Here is a 19,267-nt window from a genome sequence, read left to right on the forward strand (position 1 = left end):
TAGATTGTGGTTCTATTGACACAACTTGCATAAGGTGGCTGTTAACGTCTTAACTATCTCCTAAATTACATTGTGCTTCTATTCACACAACACACCTTAACCTAGGTGTTAATTTCTTAAGCCTCATTCTAGGTGGCCTTCCTAATTTCAGACCCGTTATTTGAAGGATTTTGCTCGATTTTTTTTATTGTGTAAAAGGACGTTTAATGGTAAAGATGTCTTGCTTTGAATTTCAATTATTGGGTGTTTTCATGATTGATTGAATGAATGACTAGAATAGAATAACAGAGATGGAAGGGATCTTGGAGGTCTTCTAGTCCAATCCCCTGCTCAGGCAGGAAACCCTACACCACTTCAGACAAATGGCTATCCAACATCTTCTTAAAGACTTCCAGTGTTGGGGCATTCACAACTTCTGGAGGCAACTTCTGTTCCACTGATTAATTGTTCTAACTGTCAGGAAGTTTCTCCTCAGTTCTAAGTTGCTTCTCTCCTTGATTAGTTTCCACCCATTGCTTCTTGTCCTGCCCTCAGGTGCCTTGGAGAATAGCTTGACTCCCTCTTCTTTGTGGCAACCCCTGAGATATTGGAACACTGCTATCATGTCTCCCCTAGTCCTTCTTTCTCTTAAGCTAGACATACCTAGTTCCTGCAACCGTTCTTCATATGTTTTAGTCTCCAGTCCCCTAATCCTCTTTGTTGCTCTTCTCTGCACTCTTTCTAGAGTCTCCACATCTTTTTTACATCGTGGCGACCAGAACTGAATGCAGTATTCCAAGTGTGGCCTTACCAAGGCCTTATAAAGTGGTATTAACACTTCACGTGATCTTGATTCCATCCCTCTGTTGACGCAGCCTAGAACTGTGTTGGCTTTTTTGGCAGCTGCTGCCCACGGCTGGCTCCTATTTAAATGGTTGTCCACTAGGACTCCAAGATCCCTTTCACAGTTACTACTATTGGACAAGGTATCACCTATACTGTACCTGTGCATTCCGTTTTCCTTGCTGATTGATTGATTGTTGAGCTTTAACCCATCAGTGATAGACAAAGCTGCAAGGAGAACGCTTTGCAACCCAAGCTTTATTGCCAGAATTTAAGAATTTCAACTAGCAAAAAGGCAGCAGCTGATTCTTCAACCAAAGAAACAGAGATCACAAACTCCAGAAGGGCTTGTACAATTTGAAACAGAAAGCTTTATTAAAACAGCTTGAAAACCAAATGGTACTTTTTTTTTCTTCTTTTTTTCCCCCTTATTACCTTAACAATATCTTTTTATTATTATTTTATATTACAGTCTTCAGCTCCTGGCGTGAAGAGACTGAGAAATGAGAGAGAAAGAGAGAGAGAGAGAGAGAGAGAGAGAGAGAGAGAGAGAGATGGAGTGGGGAAGAGGAGATCTCGAAAGCTAACAAGAAGTGAAGGTTTTCCAGAAGAAATTTTTGCATCCAGCTTTGCGCTCCCGAGGAGTCAGGCCGGGGTTCAGGTTGGCGGATCTCTCAAGTTCCAGTCGGACCTCATCTTGTTCAGCTCCGCGGGACACGTCATCGGAACCCAGGGCCTCGTTATCCGGCTGGTTGGGTTCGGAGAGCAGCTCTGCCAGGAAATACTTCGCCAGTTCCTGGGAAGGCAAGAAGAAAAGAGAGAACGTTAGAGGAGTGGAAAGGAAAATAACAGAATAACAGAGTTGGGACGGGATCCTGGAGGTCATGTAGGGTCAGGGTTCCAATGGACGCCCTATTTAAATCATGAGCCTCGAGCCAAGCTTCAAAAGAAATACAATTGTTTATTAGGAGCAACATGTCTGCACATACCCAAGTGAAGCCAGCTCTGACCCCACGTAATTTACGGCCCAACTATGACCCTGTTTCCCCCCTCTCCCTCCAGGGTGTGTCAGAAATCATATTCTCCACTTTCGCCGTTCACACCTGTGGGAAAGGTATGCGTGGAATCGGCTTCTGATTGTGGCTGCCATGCTGCTCCATCAGTCCCCCCACCCACTCCTGCCTATTGCAACTCAATAGCAGGCCACGCTTGGAGGTCTTCTAGTCCAGCCCCCTGCTCAAGCGAGAGACTCTGGACCATTCCAGACAAACAGCTGTCCTGTCCCTTCTTAAAAACCTCTATTGATGGAGCACCCGCAACTTCTGGTGGCAGGCTGTTCCACTGGTTAATTCTTCTAATTGCCAGGAAATTTCTCTTTTAGTTCTAGGTTGCTTCTCTCCTCGGGTTACGGCCACAAGTGAGCCCTAAATTTCTGCAAAACATTTGTCAAGTGAATTTTGCCCCGTTGTACGACCTTTCTTGCCACCGTTGTTAAGTGAACCACTGCAGCTGTTTAGTTAGTCATGTGGTTGTGAAGCGGATCTGAGCTTCCCCGTGGACTTTGCTTGTCAGAAGGGATCATGTGACACACCCCCTTGGACACTGCGACCGTCATAAATGTGAGTCAGTTGCCAAGCATCTGAATTTTCATCACGTGACCAGGGGGAAGCTGCAATGGTCGTAAGTGTGAAAAACGGCCATAAGTTCCTTTTTTCATCTCACCCCTAATCCTTCTTTTCTTCAAACTAGCCATGTCTTCTATCCATCCATTGTTCACTCCGATATCTGTCTTTCTTTTTTGTCTTTCCTTTCCTTCCTTCTCCCTCCCTCTTTCTTTATTTCTCTTTTTCTTCCTTCCTTCCTTTTCTTCTCCCTTCCCTCTTTCTTTCTATCTTTCTTTCTTCTTTCTTCCTTTCCTTCTCCGTTCTTCCCTCTTTCTTTCTATCTTCCTTCCTTTCTTTCTTTCTCTTTCCTTCCTTCCTTCTCCCTCCCTCCCTCTTTCTTTCTTCCTTTCTTTCTTTCTCTTTCCTCCTTCCTTCTCCCTCTCTTTCTTTTTTCTTCCTTCCTTCCTATTCTTCTGCCCCTTCCCTCTTTCTTTCTTTTTTCTTTTTTCTTCCTTTCCTTCTCCCTCTTTCTTTCTTTCCTTCTCTATCTCTCCCTCTTTCTTTCTTTTCTTCTTCCTTTCCGTCTCCCTCTCTCCCTTTTTCTTTCTTTCTTCTTTCTTCCTTTCCTTCTCCCTCCCTCTTTCTTCTTTCTTCCTTTCCTTCTTTCTTGTGCTCTGCAGAAAGGTTGACCTTCTCTTCTCTGGGAAAACCCCTCAAATATTCTCTTCACTAGACTAGCCATGTCCAGTTCCTGCAACTGTTCTTCATACGTTTTAGTCTCCAGTCCCTTCATCATCCTGGTTGCTCTTCTCTGCACTCTTTCTAGAGTCTCCACATCTTTTTATTATTGTGGCAATTAAAATGGATGCAATATTCCAAGTCTGGCCTTATAAAGTGATGCTCACAATTCCCATAATCTTGATTCTATCCTTCTGGATACCCAGAGATCAAATGAATTGCAATTGTTGAGCTGTTTTCTAGGCAGCCCGAGAGGAAAAATAATCCTCTTGCCATGTTTCTCGGTCTTGTTTAATTTCCCAGGGATTTAGCCCCCACCCCATCCCCAATTTCCAACCCCCACCACCCTGGATCTGACTCTGCAAACCTTCTGACCACAAAGAAGATCATCCTTATTTTGCAAGCATCCATTTAACAACCATTCAAAGTTACAGAGCCCTGGAAAAGTTGATTCAGAGCCCGTCCTCACATCCTCATTGTAGCGTTTCCACAGTCACGTGTGATCAAAATTCGAACACTTTGGCAGCCGGGATGTATTTATGACAGTTGCAGAATTCTCAGGGGTCACGTGGTTACCGTTTGCAACCTCCCCAGCTGGTTTCTGACCAGGAAAGTTCACAGAAAAGCTGGATTTGCTTAACAAGGATGTGATTTAGTTAATGACTGCAGTGATTCACTTAGCAACCAGGGGGGAAGGTATTGCGGCATGTGGGCCGCTGGCCCCTCCAGCAGCCGAATCAGAGGAGGAGGAGGCAGTGTGGGAGTCAGAGCAGCATCACAGCAACCTGGGAGCTCCGAGGGGGAAGAGGGAGTGGAGCTGGCAGAGAGAGGGGGGGGTGGAGAGAGAGAGAGAGAGGCGGAGACTGGGCCGTCCGTCATCCCTCAGATGGAGAGTCAACAGCCCCCGGGTCTGGAGGTGGCTGATGAGGAAGAGGAGGAACAGCTGGGTCCAGTGCTTGATGCTCGGATGAGCAGAAGACAGAGGAGAGGAGAACAGTAGAAATCTATGGGCTGGTCCTTGGGACGGAAGAAACAACGCTGCTAGGGAAGGTCCACCTGAGCTCTGGGGGTAAAAGGCAGGGGATGGAGATGAATAGATATGGCAGACAACTATTCATCTTCCGGACAGACGGACTTCTTAGCCTGTGGTGAGAGAGAAACTTTTTGCCGGGGGCTTTCGTCTCTCCTAATGAAAGGAATCTTTGAGTTTATTTCAGAGGTTTTGTCGTGGTTGGTTAGCTGGGTCAGAGCAATGAAATTCTGATCCCAATTGCTGCCGTAAGATGAGGATTTTACTTGAGGATGCCAACGGGATGAGCTAGGAGGGGAGGGGGGAAATCCATGCACATAATTTCAGTAGTTGTGCTTACACAACATGCTAAATCCAGCTTTGCGTAGCCGCGACGTAATGCAACCATTGTGGTTTCATTCTATGGGTTGTGTTGTTGTTTTTTGCTTAGTCACGATATCAAACACAATTGGCTAGGGTTGTTCTGTGCATTTCACACCAAATCATGGCTTTAGAGTCGATTGGATGCACCTGGAGGTCCTCTAGTCCAATCCCCCACCCCCACCCAGGCAGGAAACCCTACACCAGGAGTGTCCAAACTTGGGAACTTTAAGACTTGTGGACTTCAACTCCCAGAATTCCCCAGCCAGCCATGCTGGCTGGGGAATTCTGGGAGTTGAAGTCCACAAGTCTTAAAGTTCCCAAGTTTGGACACCCCTGCCCTACACCGTTTCTGACGAAGGGCAGTCTTGCAAAAGGAATAGACAACGTTGTGTGCAACAGGCTAATCTACGCAGACAAGAATATTTGGAAGGAACGGCTGCATTTATGGAAAATATTTAATTTCAGCTCGTATCGTATATGGACCATGAAGCCCATCAAAGGAAGTGAATTCACCCCCCCCCCTCTAAATTACAGGAAAGGCAATAAGACTTAGATGGGTAATCCTGAACGTACGACCACAACCGAGCCCCAAATTTCTGTCACTAAGCGAGATGATGAAGTGCACACACACACACACACGCACACACCATTTTACGACCCTTTCTTGCCAGGCGAATCGCTGCCATTGGTTAAGGGAGTCACAGTGTCATTAAGTGAATCTGGTGCTTCCCCACAGACTTGGCTGGCCAGAAGGTCGCAAAAAGGGATCGCGTCATACACACACAGACACCCCGGGGACTGTTGCAGCCATCGTAAATATGAGACAGTGGCCAAGCGTCTGAAATTTTGTAAGTGTGAAAAAGGGTCATAAGTCCCTTTTGCCATTGCCTGTTGTAACTTCCAATGGTCACTATGTGAGGGGTACAGACAAGGGGTACAAATTAAGATGCCCCAGGGGTCTTTTTTGGGATATCTATTAGAGGGGAGGGATCTAAAAACTCAAAATAAAGCATCTGAAGCCCCTCCCATTTTTAAACATGGGTGATGGGTCCAATTGCACCGTCCCAACAAGGAACATGCAATGAATATGCTATGAGAAGGCAGCCTCTTAAGCGTGTCAGCTCAGCCACGGACCTTGGTTCCTTGATAAAACACCAGGCAGCAAATTGATTTTTATCAGAAAAAGAATTCTTCATGGATATACAGCTAGTCCTCGACTTACGACTAGAATTGAGCCAATTTCCTTCGCTAACTGAGACAGTGATTAAAGTGAGCTTTGTCTCCTTATATGACCTTCCTTGCCCCTGTTGTTAAATGGATCACTGTAGGGGTTAAGTTAGTCACACAGTCATTAAGCGAATCCGACTTCCCCCTTGGCGTGGCTTCCCAGAAGGTCGCAAAGTGGGGGGGGATCTCATGTCCCCCAGGGAGGCTGCAACCGTCGTAAGTACAAGTCAGTTGCCAGGGTGTCTGGAATTTTGATCAGGTCACCACGGGGGCACTACGAGGGTCGTAAGTGTGAAAAACAGTCATAAGCGCCATTGTAACTTCAAATGCTCAGGAAATTAACGGTTGTTAAGTCGAGGACTAATTATACATTGCAAAATAATAAAAAAGACAAATTAAGCCTTTGATTCCAGGGTTAGACCCATCACTTCCACAATGGTTCTGTAGGCGAGTCCAGAGGGGTCTCCAGGGAGGTCAAAAAAGGCAAGATGGCGGCTGCAACAATAGGTTTTTTTTTAAGCTTCACCCATTTGAATTTGAACGTAATTTTTTTATACACTGGGTGGAATTCCAGTGACTCCATCCTAGCTCCCATTGTAACGTTTTTAACCATACCCTGAATATGGAGGGATCCATCAGGCAGGCAGACAGACGAGACCCTAAGGCTCTTCTTAGATTAAGTGTGGGGGGAGGGAACATGGTTTAAGGATTTGAACACAGATGGACTTCCAAGGCTGACATTGAGCCGGTCAGGATCGAACTCCTGGCTGTGGGCAGAATTAGCCTGAAATAATGTATTCTAACCACTGGACCACCAAAGGAGGGAGGGAGAGGGGGGGAGGGAAGGAAGGAAGGAAGGAAATGGAAATGGGAGGGAGGGAAGGAGGGAAGAGAAGAGTTGGGAAGGAGAGGAAGGAAGGAGAGGGGAAGGAAGGAAGGAGATGGGAATGAGAAGAAGGAAGGAAAGATGGACAGACATAAGAAAGGAAGGAAATGGGAATGAGAAAAAGAGAGGGAGAGAACAAGGAAGGAGATGGGAATGACAAGAAGGAAGGAAGGAGATGGGAATGAGAAAAAGAGAGGAAGAAAAGAAGGAAGGAAGGAGATGGGAATGAGAGGAAGGAAGGAAAGAAAGAGGGAGGGAGGGAAGGAAGGAAAGGAAGAAAGGAAGGAAAATAGCAATAGCCTTTAGATTTATATACCGCTTCCCAGTGCTTCCCAGCCCTCTCTAAGCGGTTTACAGAGCCAGTCTCTTGCCTTGAACAAGCTGGGTCCTCATTTTACTGACTTCGGAAGGACGGAAGGACAAGTCAACCTTGAGCCGGTCAGGATCGAACTTCCTGGCTGTGGGCAGAGTCAGCCGCAATTCAACCCCAAATTCTCACATTTACAACTGTGACAAGTTCCCACAGTTACAAGTTCAAAATTTGGGAGCCTTTTTGAGTGCGGTTTTAACACAACGCGCATCGAACTGACCTGTCTTGCCCTTAACCCTGAACTGTAAACTAACCAGAGATTGCATTTGTATGACAACTTGGGAAAGGAACAAGCAGTTAGTTAAGGTAAACTCTCACCAAGCTTAATACGTCGGGCAATTGCAGCTAAACCTGGCTAGATGTGAAGGAATGTGGCTAACTCGGTTATCGGTGGTTGCATTCACACAATTCCTTTATCCTGTTACTAAAGTCACTTGTTTTTCCAGGTTCACACAAAACAGTGAACTAGGAAAGCTAGAAACGAGCTGAATAATTCTGCATAATTTATTACGCTACAAGAATAAGAATATGAATCATCATCGTCTTTGAATGACCCATAATCCTTTACGGGGTGGAATCGGGGCAACTGAGCCAGCAGAGTCTTTTAATGGCCAGATGCCTTTCCTGTTGCCAGTGTGGAGTTTTGTATAGAGGACTAAGGATATTAATGGAAGATTAAATTAAACAAGCCCAGCATATTATAAAAAAAAAAGAAACACCATAGCTACTGGGACTTATACTAACTCAGATTAAGGAACAGGTCAACCTCGATTTACGACCGTAATGGAGCCTACCATCACGGTCATAAATCGGGAGGGTTATAAAATACAGGGACGGTTGCAAAGTGACATTTTTGCAGCAGCCATTAAACAAATCAATGGTTTGCTATGGGCCGGTTTTGCCAACACCTGGAAGCACCAAGTTTTTCGGCAAAACGATTGAAAAATACGGTAAGTCACCCCAAGCTCGGTCGTAACTTCCAATGGTCACTAAGCAATCCATCATAAATTGAGGACTGTCTGCACAGGTAGTCCTTGAGTTATGACCACAATTGAGCCCCAAATGTATTTGGCTAAGGGAAACATTTGTTCAGGGAGCTTGCTCCATTTGACTATTTTTCTTGCCACAGTTGTTAGGTGAATCATTGCCTTTATTAAATTAGTAACCTGGTTGTTAAGTGAATCCGGCTTCCCCGTTGATTTTCCTGGTTCAGAAGGTCGCCAAAGAGGATGACATGACGCCCCCACCCCCAGGACACTACGACCGTCATAAGTGTGAACCAACTGCCAAGCCTCTGAATTTTGACTACACGAGCCTGGGGATCCTGTAACAGTCGTAAGTGTGAAAAACGGTCATGGCCGTTATCACTTTGAAAGGTCACTAAGTGAGCCGCTGTAAGTCGAGGACTACCTTTGTGATGAAAAATCCAAACAAGCAGAGGTAGGAAAAAAGGATTTGTGGGGACACGAAATGTTGGTTTTTACATGCAGGTAATTCTCGACCCTTGGCCACAATTGAGCCCAACATTTCTGTCGCTAAGCGAGGCCGTTAAATGAGTTTTATGAGGTTATGTCACTTTTTATCAGTGCCGTTGTAACTTCGTATGGCCACTAAATGAACCATTGTAAACTGAAGACTCTCTACATCCACACAAGACCAGAATAACCATCTTCGTTCAAATCCAAAGCATGAAACTGTGGCCTTTTTTTTTTTTTTAATTGCCATTGTAAAATACAGTTTGGCTTACTTACGCAAGCGTTCTGCCATTTTATTTCCCTCTCTGTCTGATTCGAGCATATCCCCCTTTCTTTCCACCACCTGGCCATCCTCCAGATGTGCTGCCCTCCCCACCTAGACTCCCCACTGATGATGATACAGCTGTGTTTTTCAACCTTGGGTGGATTTCAACTTCCAGAATTCTGGGAGTTGAAGTCCACCCATCTTAAAGTTGCTAAATTGCGGGGGGTGGGGGTGGAACCCTCCTAAAGAATCTACACAGACTCTTCTCCATCTCCATGTTTCTTCTCAACGGTTGTTACTCACAAGAAAGATTTCCAAAGCAAAATTGTGTTCTTATTTCTGCAGAAGCGACGCCATTCCCCTTCTCCTTCGGAGTTCTTGCTCATTCATTTCGTTCCTCCATCCTTTCTATACACCTGACTTAATCAATCACAGCCGCATTCAGACAGCATCCTAAAGTGGCTTGGGTTTCATTTCCCTAGCACGCCATCCGAATGTCACTGCGAAGCTGTCTTGCAGCTCTATCTACCGTGAGCCATTTTTCATGTCCCTGCAGGTGTGCAAAACTCCACCTGCAATTTTTTCCAACGCACCGTATCATATTTTAGATTGGTGTTCCACTCTGTTGCATCACCTCTTTGCTTCAAATACATCCACAAAGGATGCGGAATTATTTTAGAGTTCGGAGGGAAGGATAGCCCAGTTTTAATATTACAGTGGGCAGAAATATGGCATTGCATTTGTACCAGTCTAGACTTCTATTCTTTCTCCCTCTGCCTCTTTTCAGAGATTAACCCATAAAAGGAATTAAATGATTCTATGGGCACCTTCTCAAGTATCTTTTTCAGGTGGAATCAATGCATATTCCAAAATTTTATTTTATTGCAAGCGTTAGAGCTTCTGCGTTGGCGTGATGACATTCTCAAATGCATTTTTGAGTTTTCCCTTGTTCTCTCTCTTTCTCTTGTTCTCTCTCTCTCATTTTTTTTCTCTCTCTCATTCTTTCTCTTTCTCTCTCTCTTTCTCTCTCTCTAAGTTGCAATCTTGATTCCAGAGCGCGAGATACTTTGAAGCACCCTGGTGACCGAGAATCAATGGGGACAAGCGAACAGGACAGTTTAACCCATAAAGAAATTAAATGATTATATTGCCACCTTCTCAATAATCTTGTTCAAGTGGAGTCAATGCGTATTCCAAAATTGGCGACACGATAGATTTCATTGCAAGCGTTAGAGCTTCTGCATTGGCATGATGACATTCTCAAATGCATTTTGGGGTTTTTCTTCTTTATATTCTTCATATTAATTGCTGTCCTACCATTTACCCTTTTCACTATGGACATAGGCTGGATTAAGCCCTTTTTTCTTGGCTGTCTGCTATAAACCACGATGCCTTTTCTAAGTCTTAAACCACTATTATCACATCAGCTTACATCTCGGGTTTATGAATGTTCTCTCATTTTGAAGTCTATGGAGTTTCTCCATCATCTAGGTCGCGGTTGTCCCAAAGGTACTGTTTTTTCAAGAGGCAACTGGACTTTTCTTTGAAGACATTTCGCTTCTCATCCAAGAAGCTTCTTAAGTGCTGGATGAGAAGCAAAACATCTTCAAAGAAAAACCAGAAAGTCCAGTGGCCGCTTGAAAAAGCACCTTTGGGACATTGTCACATTGAACGTTTTCTAGAAAATCTTGGACAACCAGTTTTCTGGTATAGGGGCTCCTGCCTTGGACAAGGGGTTGGACTAGAAGACCTTCAAGGTCCCTTTCCAGCTCTAGGATTCTTCTGCGGAATTGTCCTTTTGTCTTATTTTGGGCATTCTCAGAGGCAAGTGACTTGATGTCACCCCAAAACCCAGCCACTTCTCTCAACTTCCAACTCTAATGTTGCGAAGATTGAAAGCGCTGGTGTGTGTTGGTGCATTTTTGGGGGTGCGTGCACGTGTGAACATGGCCCCATCTATCAAGAAAACAGCCCACGGTGTACTAGTGACATCGGCAAGCCTGGCGATCCAAGTTTAATCTCGGTCTGTATGAGCGAAATCTTTTTCAGGACCCTGGAGAGCTCCGGGCTCCCCAGTCGCGCCGCTTTCATTGAGAAAACATGTTTCTCTCCATCTTATTTTTTTCTCTCTCCCTCGTTCTCTCTCTCTTTCTCTTGTTCTATCTCTTTCTTATTCTCTCTTTCTCTTGTTCTTGTTCTCGTTCTCTCTTTCTCTTCTTCTTTCTCTTTCTCTCTCTCATTCTCTTTCTCTCTTTCTTTCTCTCCCTCCCTCTTTCTCTTATTCCCTCTCTTTCTCATGCTTTCTTTCCCCTGTTCCCTCTCTTTCCCCCTCTTGTTTTCTTTCTTTTGTTCTCTTTTTCTTTCTTTCTCTCATTCTTTCTTGCTCTTTTTCTCTTTCTTTCTCTTTCTCTCTGTCTCATTCTCTTTCTCTCGTTCTTTCTCTCTCTCTTTCTTTACCTCTCTCCCTCCCTCTTTCTCTTATTCTCTCTCTTTCCCTTGTTTCCCTTGTTCTCTCTCTTCCTCTTGTTCTCTCTCTCTCTCTCTCTCTTGTTTTCTCTTTTTTTGTTCTTGCTCGTTCTCTCTCTTTGTCTTGTTCTCTCTTTCTCTTTCTTTCTTTCTTTCTCTCTCTTACTCTCTCTAAGTTGCCATCGATTCAAGGGTGTGAGATACTTTTGAAGCACCCTGGTGACTGAGAGTATGTGTGTATATATATACTCTCTCTCTCTTTCTTTCTCTCTTTCTTTCTCTCTTTCTTTCTCTCTCTCTCTCTTTCTATCTGTCTATCCATCCATCTATCTATAATATTCTTCCTACCGACCCTCCCCCGCCCGGGGGGGGGGAGGGCTGGACATACTCTCCCCTGCGGGATCCTGAGCCTGATTTCAACCACAAGGAACCACCCAACACTGTTCCTTCATGAGTCCTAGCAGCTCAGTAAAGCCTCCAGGTTCAGCAACAGTTTATCCCTGAACGTTTCCCAAAGGAAACCAGTCAAGTCCGAGGAAGGGTCCTCTCTTCCTCCGCTGCTCACTTCCTCACCTGGAGGTCTTTGGGTGGTCAAGACCGTTCGCTAGCCTAGTCTAAGCATCTTCATGTCCTTCCTCCCCAAGAGTTGGGAACGGAACCTCCATGGGCAAGAAGAGTCTACCTTCGCCTTTAGTGAGTTAACAAAGCAGGATTCCTGTCGGATCCAGCCTCCCAGGGTTCTTGAGACCCGGCGGGGGAGACGGCGCGCTCTGAACTCGCTCAAGGGGTCCCCTGGGCTCTCATCCCTTCGTGCCATCCCCACCCTAGCCGGCCTCGTACAGCGGGGTCTTTTTACCTGCTTCCCCGCGGCTGCGGCCAGGGATTTCTGCAGGAACTGCCGGAGCCTGGGATCGGAGGGCGCAGCTGCCACGGTGCTCCACGCCACGGAGACGGACACGAGCAGCGCCAGGGCGCAGTGGAGGCGACAAGGGAACATAGCGGCGAAGCTCCGAGGAGGCGCGGTTGGATGCCTTCAGTGATCCGATGCCGAACGGGGCCAATCTTGGCTTCTGGGATAACCATCGGCGCCCCCACTTTATAAAGCCCACTGCTGACGTCAAGGCAGGGGCGCGACCCCCTCCCCTCCCCTTCCCCGCTCTCCCAAAAGCGCCCGGCGTTTTGATGGCCCATTAAGCGCGCAGATCCATCAAGTTAAGGCGGAGAGCTGGCGTGGGGGAAGGGCAGGGGGCGAAGGGCAGACCCACGGGGACGCGTGTGTGGCATCACCAGGCTCCCTCCCCCAGAACGGGCTCTTTGCTTTCCTTCCACCCCTCCCTCTCCGAAAAATGCGCTTCCTCCCGCAAATGCCATGGGGGAGATGATTTCGTGATTTCCACAAAATTGATTTTTACGGGGAGCGGGGCGGGGGGGGGGCGGGGGCTATTGCTCTGTTGGACCCCTCGTAAATATGATTTATGTGGGGCGGGGGAATTGGAGGAGCAACTTTCTCCAGATTCTGGAGAAAGGGAAGCAGAGGGAATTCGGGCTATTTCTAAGGCTGCGCGGCCGGGTTCAGACGACACGTTGAACTGGGTCAGAGAGAGAGAGAAAATATAATCCTAAACTAACAGCCACGGGGCCCCAAGTCGGGGAAAATAAGCAAAGGGAAAGATTCAGGGATCCTAGCGGTGGCGCAGCGTGGGGATGCGCTCGCTAGACCTTTAAAGAGCCGGGTTGAGCCCGCGTGGGGTCGTGGGAACACAGTCACTGTGGAGACCAGCCGGGACTGGAACCGGAGTCCGGTGATTGATTCGGATCCTAGTAAAGATTACTTCGAGAGCTAGAAAATCAGTTGCGCCAGGCGCACAGAATTCCGGGATCGGAAGGCGACTAGAGGATGGGATATTCCGGGAAGCTGATCTGGGAACACGAGGGATTTGGGTTCACCGCAACTCCGTGGATCCTCCGAAGGGGGAAGGATTCTCTCGGGTTTTTTGTAGATTAGGATCGGAGGTTTAAGTGATCTCAGAAAGCTAAGCCAGGTCAGATCCATCGAGTCTTGGAAAGGAGACCACTAAAAAACTGAAAAAATAAAGAAAAATAGAGATTCCGCGGAATCTATAAAGCTACACTGACAAATAAAGGAAAATATAGATAACCAGGGAAGGTTGAAACGGCCAGGCTTTTTTTGCAAAGAAAACCACAAGGGTGTGATCCTCACTGGGAATGGAACCTGACTTAGTGCTGGCATCTGGTTTCCTGTTTTGAGCAGGGGGTTGGACTAGAAGACCTCCAAGGTCCCTTCCAGCTCTGTTATTCTGTTATTCTTCTTCGGTTTTTGTCGATCTAGAATAAAGCTAAGCTGGCCACTCCTGGGAAGCTGGTCCTTTTTGATATATGGTCATGTAGGTTAGTAAATTATTATTATTCGCGGAACGGGGACCACGAGGAGATCCCCAAAGGTAGGGAAGGGAATCAAATGCCTTTTCTCAGCTGGGAAGCGCTGGAAATCCTCAAGCGGACATTGATTTAACCATTCCGACGCCTGCGTTTAAGCTAGAGTCTTCTGCTGGCTTGGTTGGGGCGGGAAGGAGGGAGGATAAAATCCGCCTTCACACGTTACGCTAAACCATGCGGGCCCGTTTCTTCAGCCTAGTGCCGTAAGTAGAGTAAACTCGGAGTTGGTAACATAGGATTCATGGCTTTTCCGGGTTCAGGTTTATTCAATAAACCACGGTTTAATCTCGAGGAACCCCGAGTGGGTGGGCTTATATTCTGCTTGGCACAGAGACAAAACAGAGAAAGGGCAGATAAGATTTCTCGGGAGGAAATGCATCCGGGGAAGGGTCTTTCGGCTAAATTAAACCTGAGTAGCTAAAACAGGGGCGGCCGTTTTAAGCAGATTCCCAAAGGATCCCGGCGGTTTTGGAATCCTTCTGGGAGAGCGAGCGAACAGATCTGCAGTTCGCGAGGCGACTAATAGAGGGCAGTTACTCCCTGCTCCCTAGCGGCCGGCAGAGCTCCTGCAGGGGGGGGGAGGGAGGGAGGGAGGGAGGGAGGGAGGGAAGGAAGGAAGGAAGGAAGGAAGGAAGGAAGGAAGGAAGGAAGGAAGGAAGGAAGGAAGGAAGTGGGGATGAGAAGAATGGAAGAAGGGAGGGAGGGAGGAAATTGGAATGAGAAGAATGGAAGGAGGACGGGAGGGAGGGAGGAAGGAAAGAAGGAAGTGGGAATGTGAAGAAGGGAAGGAGGGAGGGAGGAAGGAAGGAAATTGGAATGAGAAGAAATGGAAGGAAGGAAGGAGATGGGAAGGAGAAGAATGGAAGGATACAGGAAGGAGAAGGAAGGAAGTGGGAAGGAGAAGAATGGAGGGAGGGAGGAAGAAAAGTGGAATGAGAAGAATGTAAGGAGAATGGAGGGAGGGAGGGAGGAAAATATTTCCCTAGCTTGTCCTATAGATGGTGTAGGATAATGCTGCTGTAGAATTAATTGGATCCCTAATTTTATTTGTTCTTTTTTTAATATTGGATCTCCTTCAGGTTAATGCTTAACTATCCTTAGGATAGCTGTCAATTGCAGAATTTTCTCAGCAGACGAGCGAAGTGATTTCCCAGTCTTCCAAGACACAGGTGTCAAACTCGGGGGCCAAGGGCCACCCACGCCCACCCCCATTTTAGCAAAGGGGGGAAAGTCACGATATGTGACATGATGACGCAAGTGTTCCTAAGGGATTTCCTGATGGCCTCCCATCCTAGACCTTAGCAGATTTTCATGATTGGGACAGGTGGCAAATCAGCTGCCACAACAAAAACCACAACAAAACCAACCTATTTGTGGAAGCACACAACTCACAGCAAGGACCCTGCATGGCTTGTAATGATTGAAACCATCATAACAATATTGGGCAATATAGTTTCATTCAACTTATGAGGTAGCAAATGGGAAATTCAGGGAGTTCCCAATTTATGAGTTGGAATCCCAATTTCCATTGCTAAGCAAGAAGGTTGTTAAAGGAGTTACGCCCGATTTTACCACCTTTTTTGCCACGGTTGCTAGGCGAATCATCATTGCAATTAAGTGAATCACCCAGTTGTTAAGTGAATCCATCTTCCCTGACTGACTAGGGGGTTCTGGGAGTTGAAGGCCACATAGGATGACTGGGGGATTCTGGGAGTTGAAGTCCCTAAATGCTGGCTGGGGAATTCTGGGAGTTGAAGTCCCCTCATCTTAAAGTGGCCCAAGTTGAGAAACTCTGATTGAAGCTGTCAGATAATTAAAAGTGACATGTAAACTGAGACCACAGAGCTCTTTCCACACATTTTCTTCCCGAAATCTTTGGCTTCGAAAGCTCTTTAGGTGCCTAGGAAGACAAGAGACAGAAATAGATCTCATTTCTAAGTGCAACGATTTAGAAATCATTCAGACAATTGATCTGAAAGTCCATTTATTCCAATTCACCAATTCACTGGTTCAATTGGTTAAATCATACATTCCCCCCCCCTCGTTTCTTCTCAGTACTTCCACATCGATTTTCCCTCCCTTTTTGTTCCCCTCTCTCCTTCATCATCATCTGACCAGCCGGTTGCATTTATTGTGTCGATAACCATTCGGTGCCCTTCACCTGTAAGCCAATGTTTCGCTTAAGGTTTATTCATGTTTGCATCTTTCGCTTAAAATAGGGAAGTTGGCCAGTTGAAGGACCAGCAGCCCACTTAAATGTAGGATCAATTGGGACACTTTTGCTGTAAGAAAAAAAGAAAGAAAAATCTGTATGTCCCAGGATAAGGATGTTGAGAGTCTAGAAAGGGTGAAGAGAAGAGCAACGAAGATGATTAGGAGATTGGAGAATAAAACATATGATCAACGGTTGGAGGAATGGGTGTGTCTAGTTGAATGAAAAGAAGGACCAGGGGAGACATGATAGCAGCCTTCCAGTATCTCAGGGGTTGCCCCAAAGGAGAGAGAGTCAAACTATTCTCCAGGGCACCTGAGGGTAGAACAAGAAGCAATGGGTGGAAACTAACCAAGGAGAGAAGCAACCTAGAACTGAGGAGAAATTTCCTGACAGTGAGAACAATGAATCAGTGGAACAGAAATTGCCTCCAGAAGTTGTGAATGCCCCAACACTGGAAGTCTTTGAGAAGATGTTGGATAGCCATTTGTCTGAAACAGTTTAGGGTTTCCTGCCTAAGCAGGGGGTTGGACTAGAAGACCTCCAAGGTCTCTTCCAACTATTCAATTCTATTCTGTTCTGTTCTATTCCATTCTATTTCTATTCTATTTTCCATTCCATATTCTATTCTTCTTATCTGTTCTATTTTCTATTCTATTCTATTCTATTCTATTCTATTCCATTCCATTCCACTCCACTCCACTCCACTCCACTCCACTCTACTCTATATTCTATTCTATTCTATTCTATTCTATTCTATTCTATTCTATTCTATTCTACTCTACTCTACTCTACTCTACTCTACTCTACTCTACTCTATATTCTATTCCATTCCATTCCATTCTATTCTACTCTACTCTACTCTATATTCTATTCTATATTCTATTCTATTGCTTTAATTCTCTTCTACTCTACTCTATATTCTATTCTATTCTATTCCATTCTATTGTACTCTACTCTACTATACTCTACTCTATATTCTATTCTATTCCATTCTATTCTATTCTATTCTACTCTACTCTACTCTACTCTACTCTATATTCTATTCTATTCCATTCTATTCTATTCTATTCTACTCTACTCTACTCTACTCTATATTCTATTCCATTCCATTCTATTCTATTCTATTCTATTCTACTCTACTCTACTCTACTCTATATTCTATTCTACAGTATATTCTATTCTATTGCTTTAATTCTATTCTACTCTACTCTATATTCTATTCTATTCTATTCTACTCTACTCTACTCTACTCTACTCTATATTCTATTCTACGGTATTCCATTCCATTCTATTCTATTCTATATTCTATTCTATATTCTATTCTATATTCTATTCTATATTCTATTCTATATTCTATTCTATATTCTATTCTATTGCTTTAATTCTATTCTACTCTACTCTATATTCTATTCTATTCTATTCTATTCTATTCCACTCCACTCCACTCTACTCTATATTCTATTCTATTCTATTCTATTCTATTCTACTCTACTCTACTCTACTCTACTCTACTCTACTCTATATTCTATTCTACGGTATTCCATTCCATTCTATTCTATTCTATATTCTATTCTATATTCTATTCTATATTCTATTCTATATTCTATTCTATATTCTATTCTATTGCTTTAATTCTATTCTACTCTACTCTACTCTACTCTATATTCTATTCTATTCTATTCTATTCTACTCTACTCTACTCTACTCTACTCTATATTCTATTCTACGGTATTCCATTCCATTCTATTCTATTCTATATTCTATTCTATATTCTATTCTATTGCTTTAATTCTATTCTACTCTACTCTATATTCTATTCTATTCTATTCTATTCTACTCTACTCTATATTCTATTCTATTCTATTCTATATTCTATTGCTTTAATTCTATTCTACTCTATATTCTATTCTATTCCATTCCATTCTATTCTATTCTACTCTACTCTATATTCTATTCTATTCTATTCTATATTCTATATTCTATTCTATTGCTTTAATTCTATTCTACTCTACTCTATATTCTATTCTATAATGTTGCAAGATCCGATCTGGGTTGGTCCCAGGGACCAGAGGTTTCTTTCGAGCTTTCGAAGATGCTGGAGCCCATCCTCAGGAAATCTCTCTCTGGTGCTTTGGACTGTTCTGTGTGTGGGGTATTTTTGTGGTGTCCAGTTGTGGGCTTTTTTAGTTGTGGGTAGGAGCATTGGTGGCTGTTTTGCTTTTGCTGTGAGCCAAACACCGATGCTTAATTTCTGTGTGGATATTTTGTGGGCATGTAAGCCCCACAAAACTGCAATTTATGACAAATGGATTATGGCAGGATCAGGAATTGAAAAGAGAGAGAGAGAAAAAAAACCCACCAGGGAATGAAATAATGCTGGACCAGAAACATGGGCCTTTGGATGCAAAGTCTCTTGTCTTTTAGACAATTTCAGATAACTGTTGTTAATTTTAATGATTTTATATTTATGCTTTTATGCCATTGTAACCAAAGTAACCAAGAGTCACTTTGGATGTAAAATGGATGAAGAAAGAAATAGATAGATAGATAGATAGATAGATAGATAGATAGATAGATAGATAGATAGATAGATAGATAGATAGATAGATAGATGAAAGATAGATAGATGATAGACAGATGAAAGATAGATAGATAGATAGATAGATAGATAGATAGATAGATAGATAGATAGATAGATGAAAGATAAGGATTCAAACCACCGAACTGCCCAGCTTTCTGATCGACAATCTCAGCATCTTAGCCACAGAGCCACCACATCCCTACGGAAATTAATATATCTGCCTAATATACAAGCAACTTGGATTTGAATCCCAGAAGGATATGTTCTTTGTCAGTAAATTTAAATCTGACACAAAATAGTTTGTCGCGAAGGCTCCTGGGTTGGGCCTGAATGCTCCGTCCCATAGTTGGCTAGACCAGGTTGCCCTGATAGGCCGGACTCACTGGAAAAACACTTAACAGTTGGAAGGTACCCTAGAGGTCTTCTAGTCCAACCCCCCGGTTCAAGCAGAAGCCTGTGCCATCCCGGTCAAATGGTTGTCCATATTTGTGATAGCGAATCTATGGCACGCATGCTGGAAGTGGCACGCAGAGCCATCTTTCCAGGCATGGAAGCTGTTGCCTGTTGCTCTTTCAGATTCTGGTGCGCCATCCAGGTGGTCTTCATGCATGCATGAAGCCGCCCAGCGCACTCATGCTGCCCTTTCGGCACTCGGTGCCAAAAAGTTTCACCAACACTGACTGCCCTCTATCACTTCAGACAAATGGTTGTCCAATCTCTTCTTAAAAACCTCTAGTGTTGGGGCACCCACAACCTCTTGTGGCAAGT

At 44.6% G+C, this 19,267-nt stretch overlaps 1 protein-coding gene across 1 annotated transcript; it reads right to left on the reverse strand.

Moving 5' to 3' along the window:
- Positions 1-1,157: 1,157 nt before the first annotated feature.
- On the reverse strand, positions 1,158-12,304 carry SST (somatostatin). The gene is made up of 2 exons (XM_081953578.1): positions 12,103-12,304; positions 1,158-1,618 (listed from the first exon to the last, which is right to left on the reverse strand). Exons 1-2 carry the CDS (start codon positions 12,241-12,243, stop codon positions 1,406-1,408), a joined length of 354 nt encoding a protein of 117 aa, XP_081809704.1. The 5' UTR covers positions 12,244-12,304; the 3' UTR covers positions 1,158-1,405.
- Positions 12,305-19,267: the final 6,963 nt, after the last annotated feature.

Source organism: Natrix helvetica (genome assembly GCF_964273705.1).
Source record: "Natrix helvetica genome assembly, chromosome: 5".
In the NCBI taxonomy this organism is placed as follows: domain Eukaryota; kingdom Metazoa; phylum Chordata; class Lepidosauria; order Squamata; family Natricidae; genus Natrix; species Natrix helvetica.

Coding starts and splice junctions, on each gene's coding strand:
- SST (XM_081953578.1), bottom strand. CDS start 12,243: ATGTTCCCTTGTCGCCTCCACTGCGCCCTGGCGCTGCTCGTGTCCGTC. Junction 1,619..12,102: donor CCGCAGCCGCGGGGAAGCAG/GTAAAAAGACCC, acceptor TTGCCTTCCCAG/GAACTGGCGAAGTATTTCCT.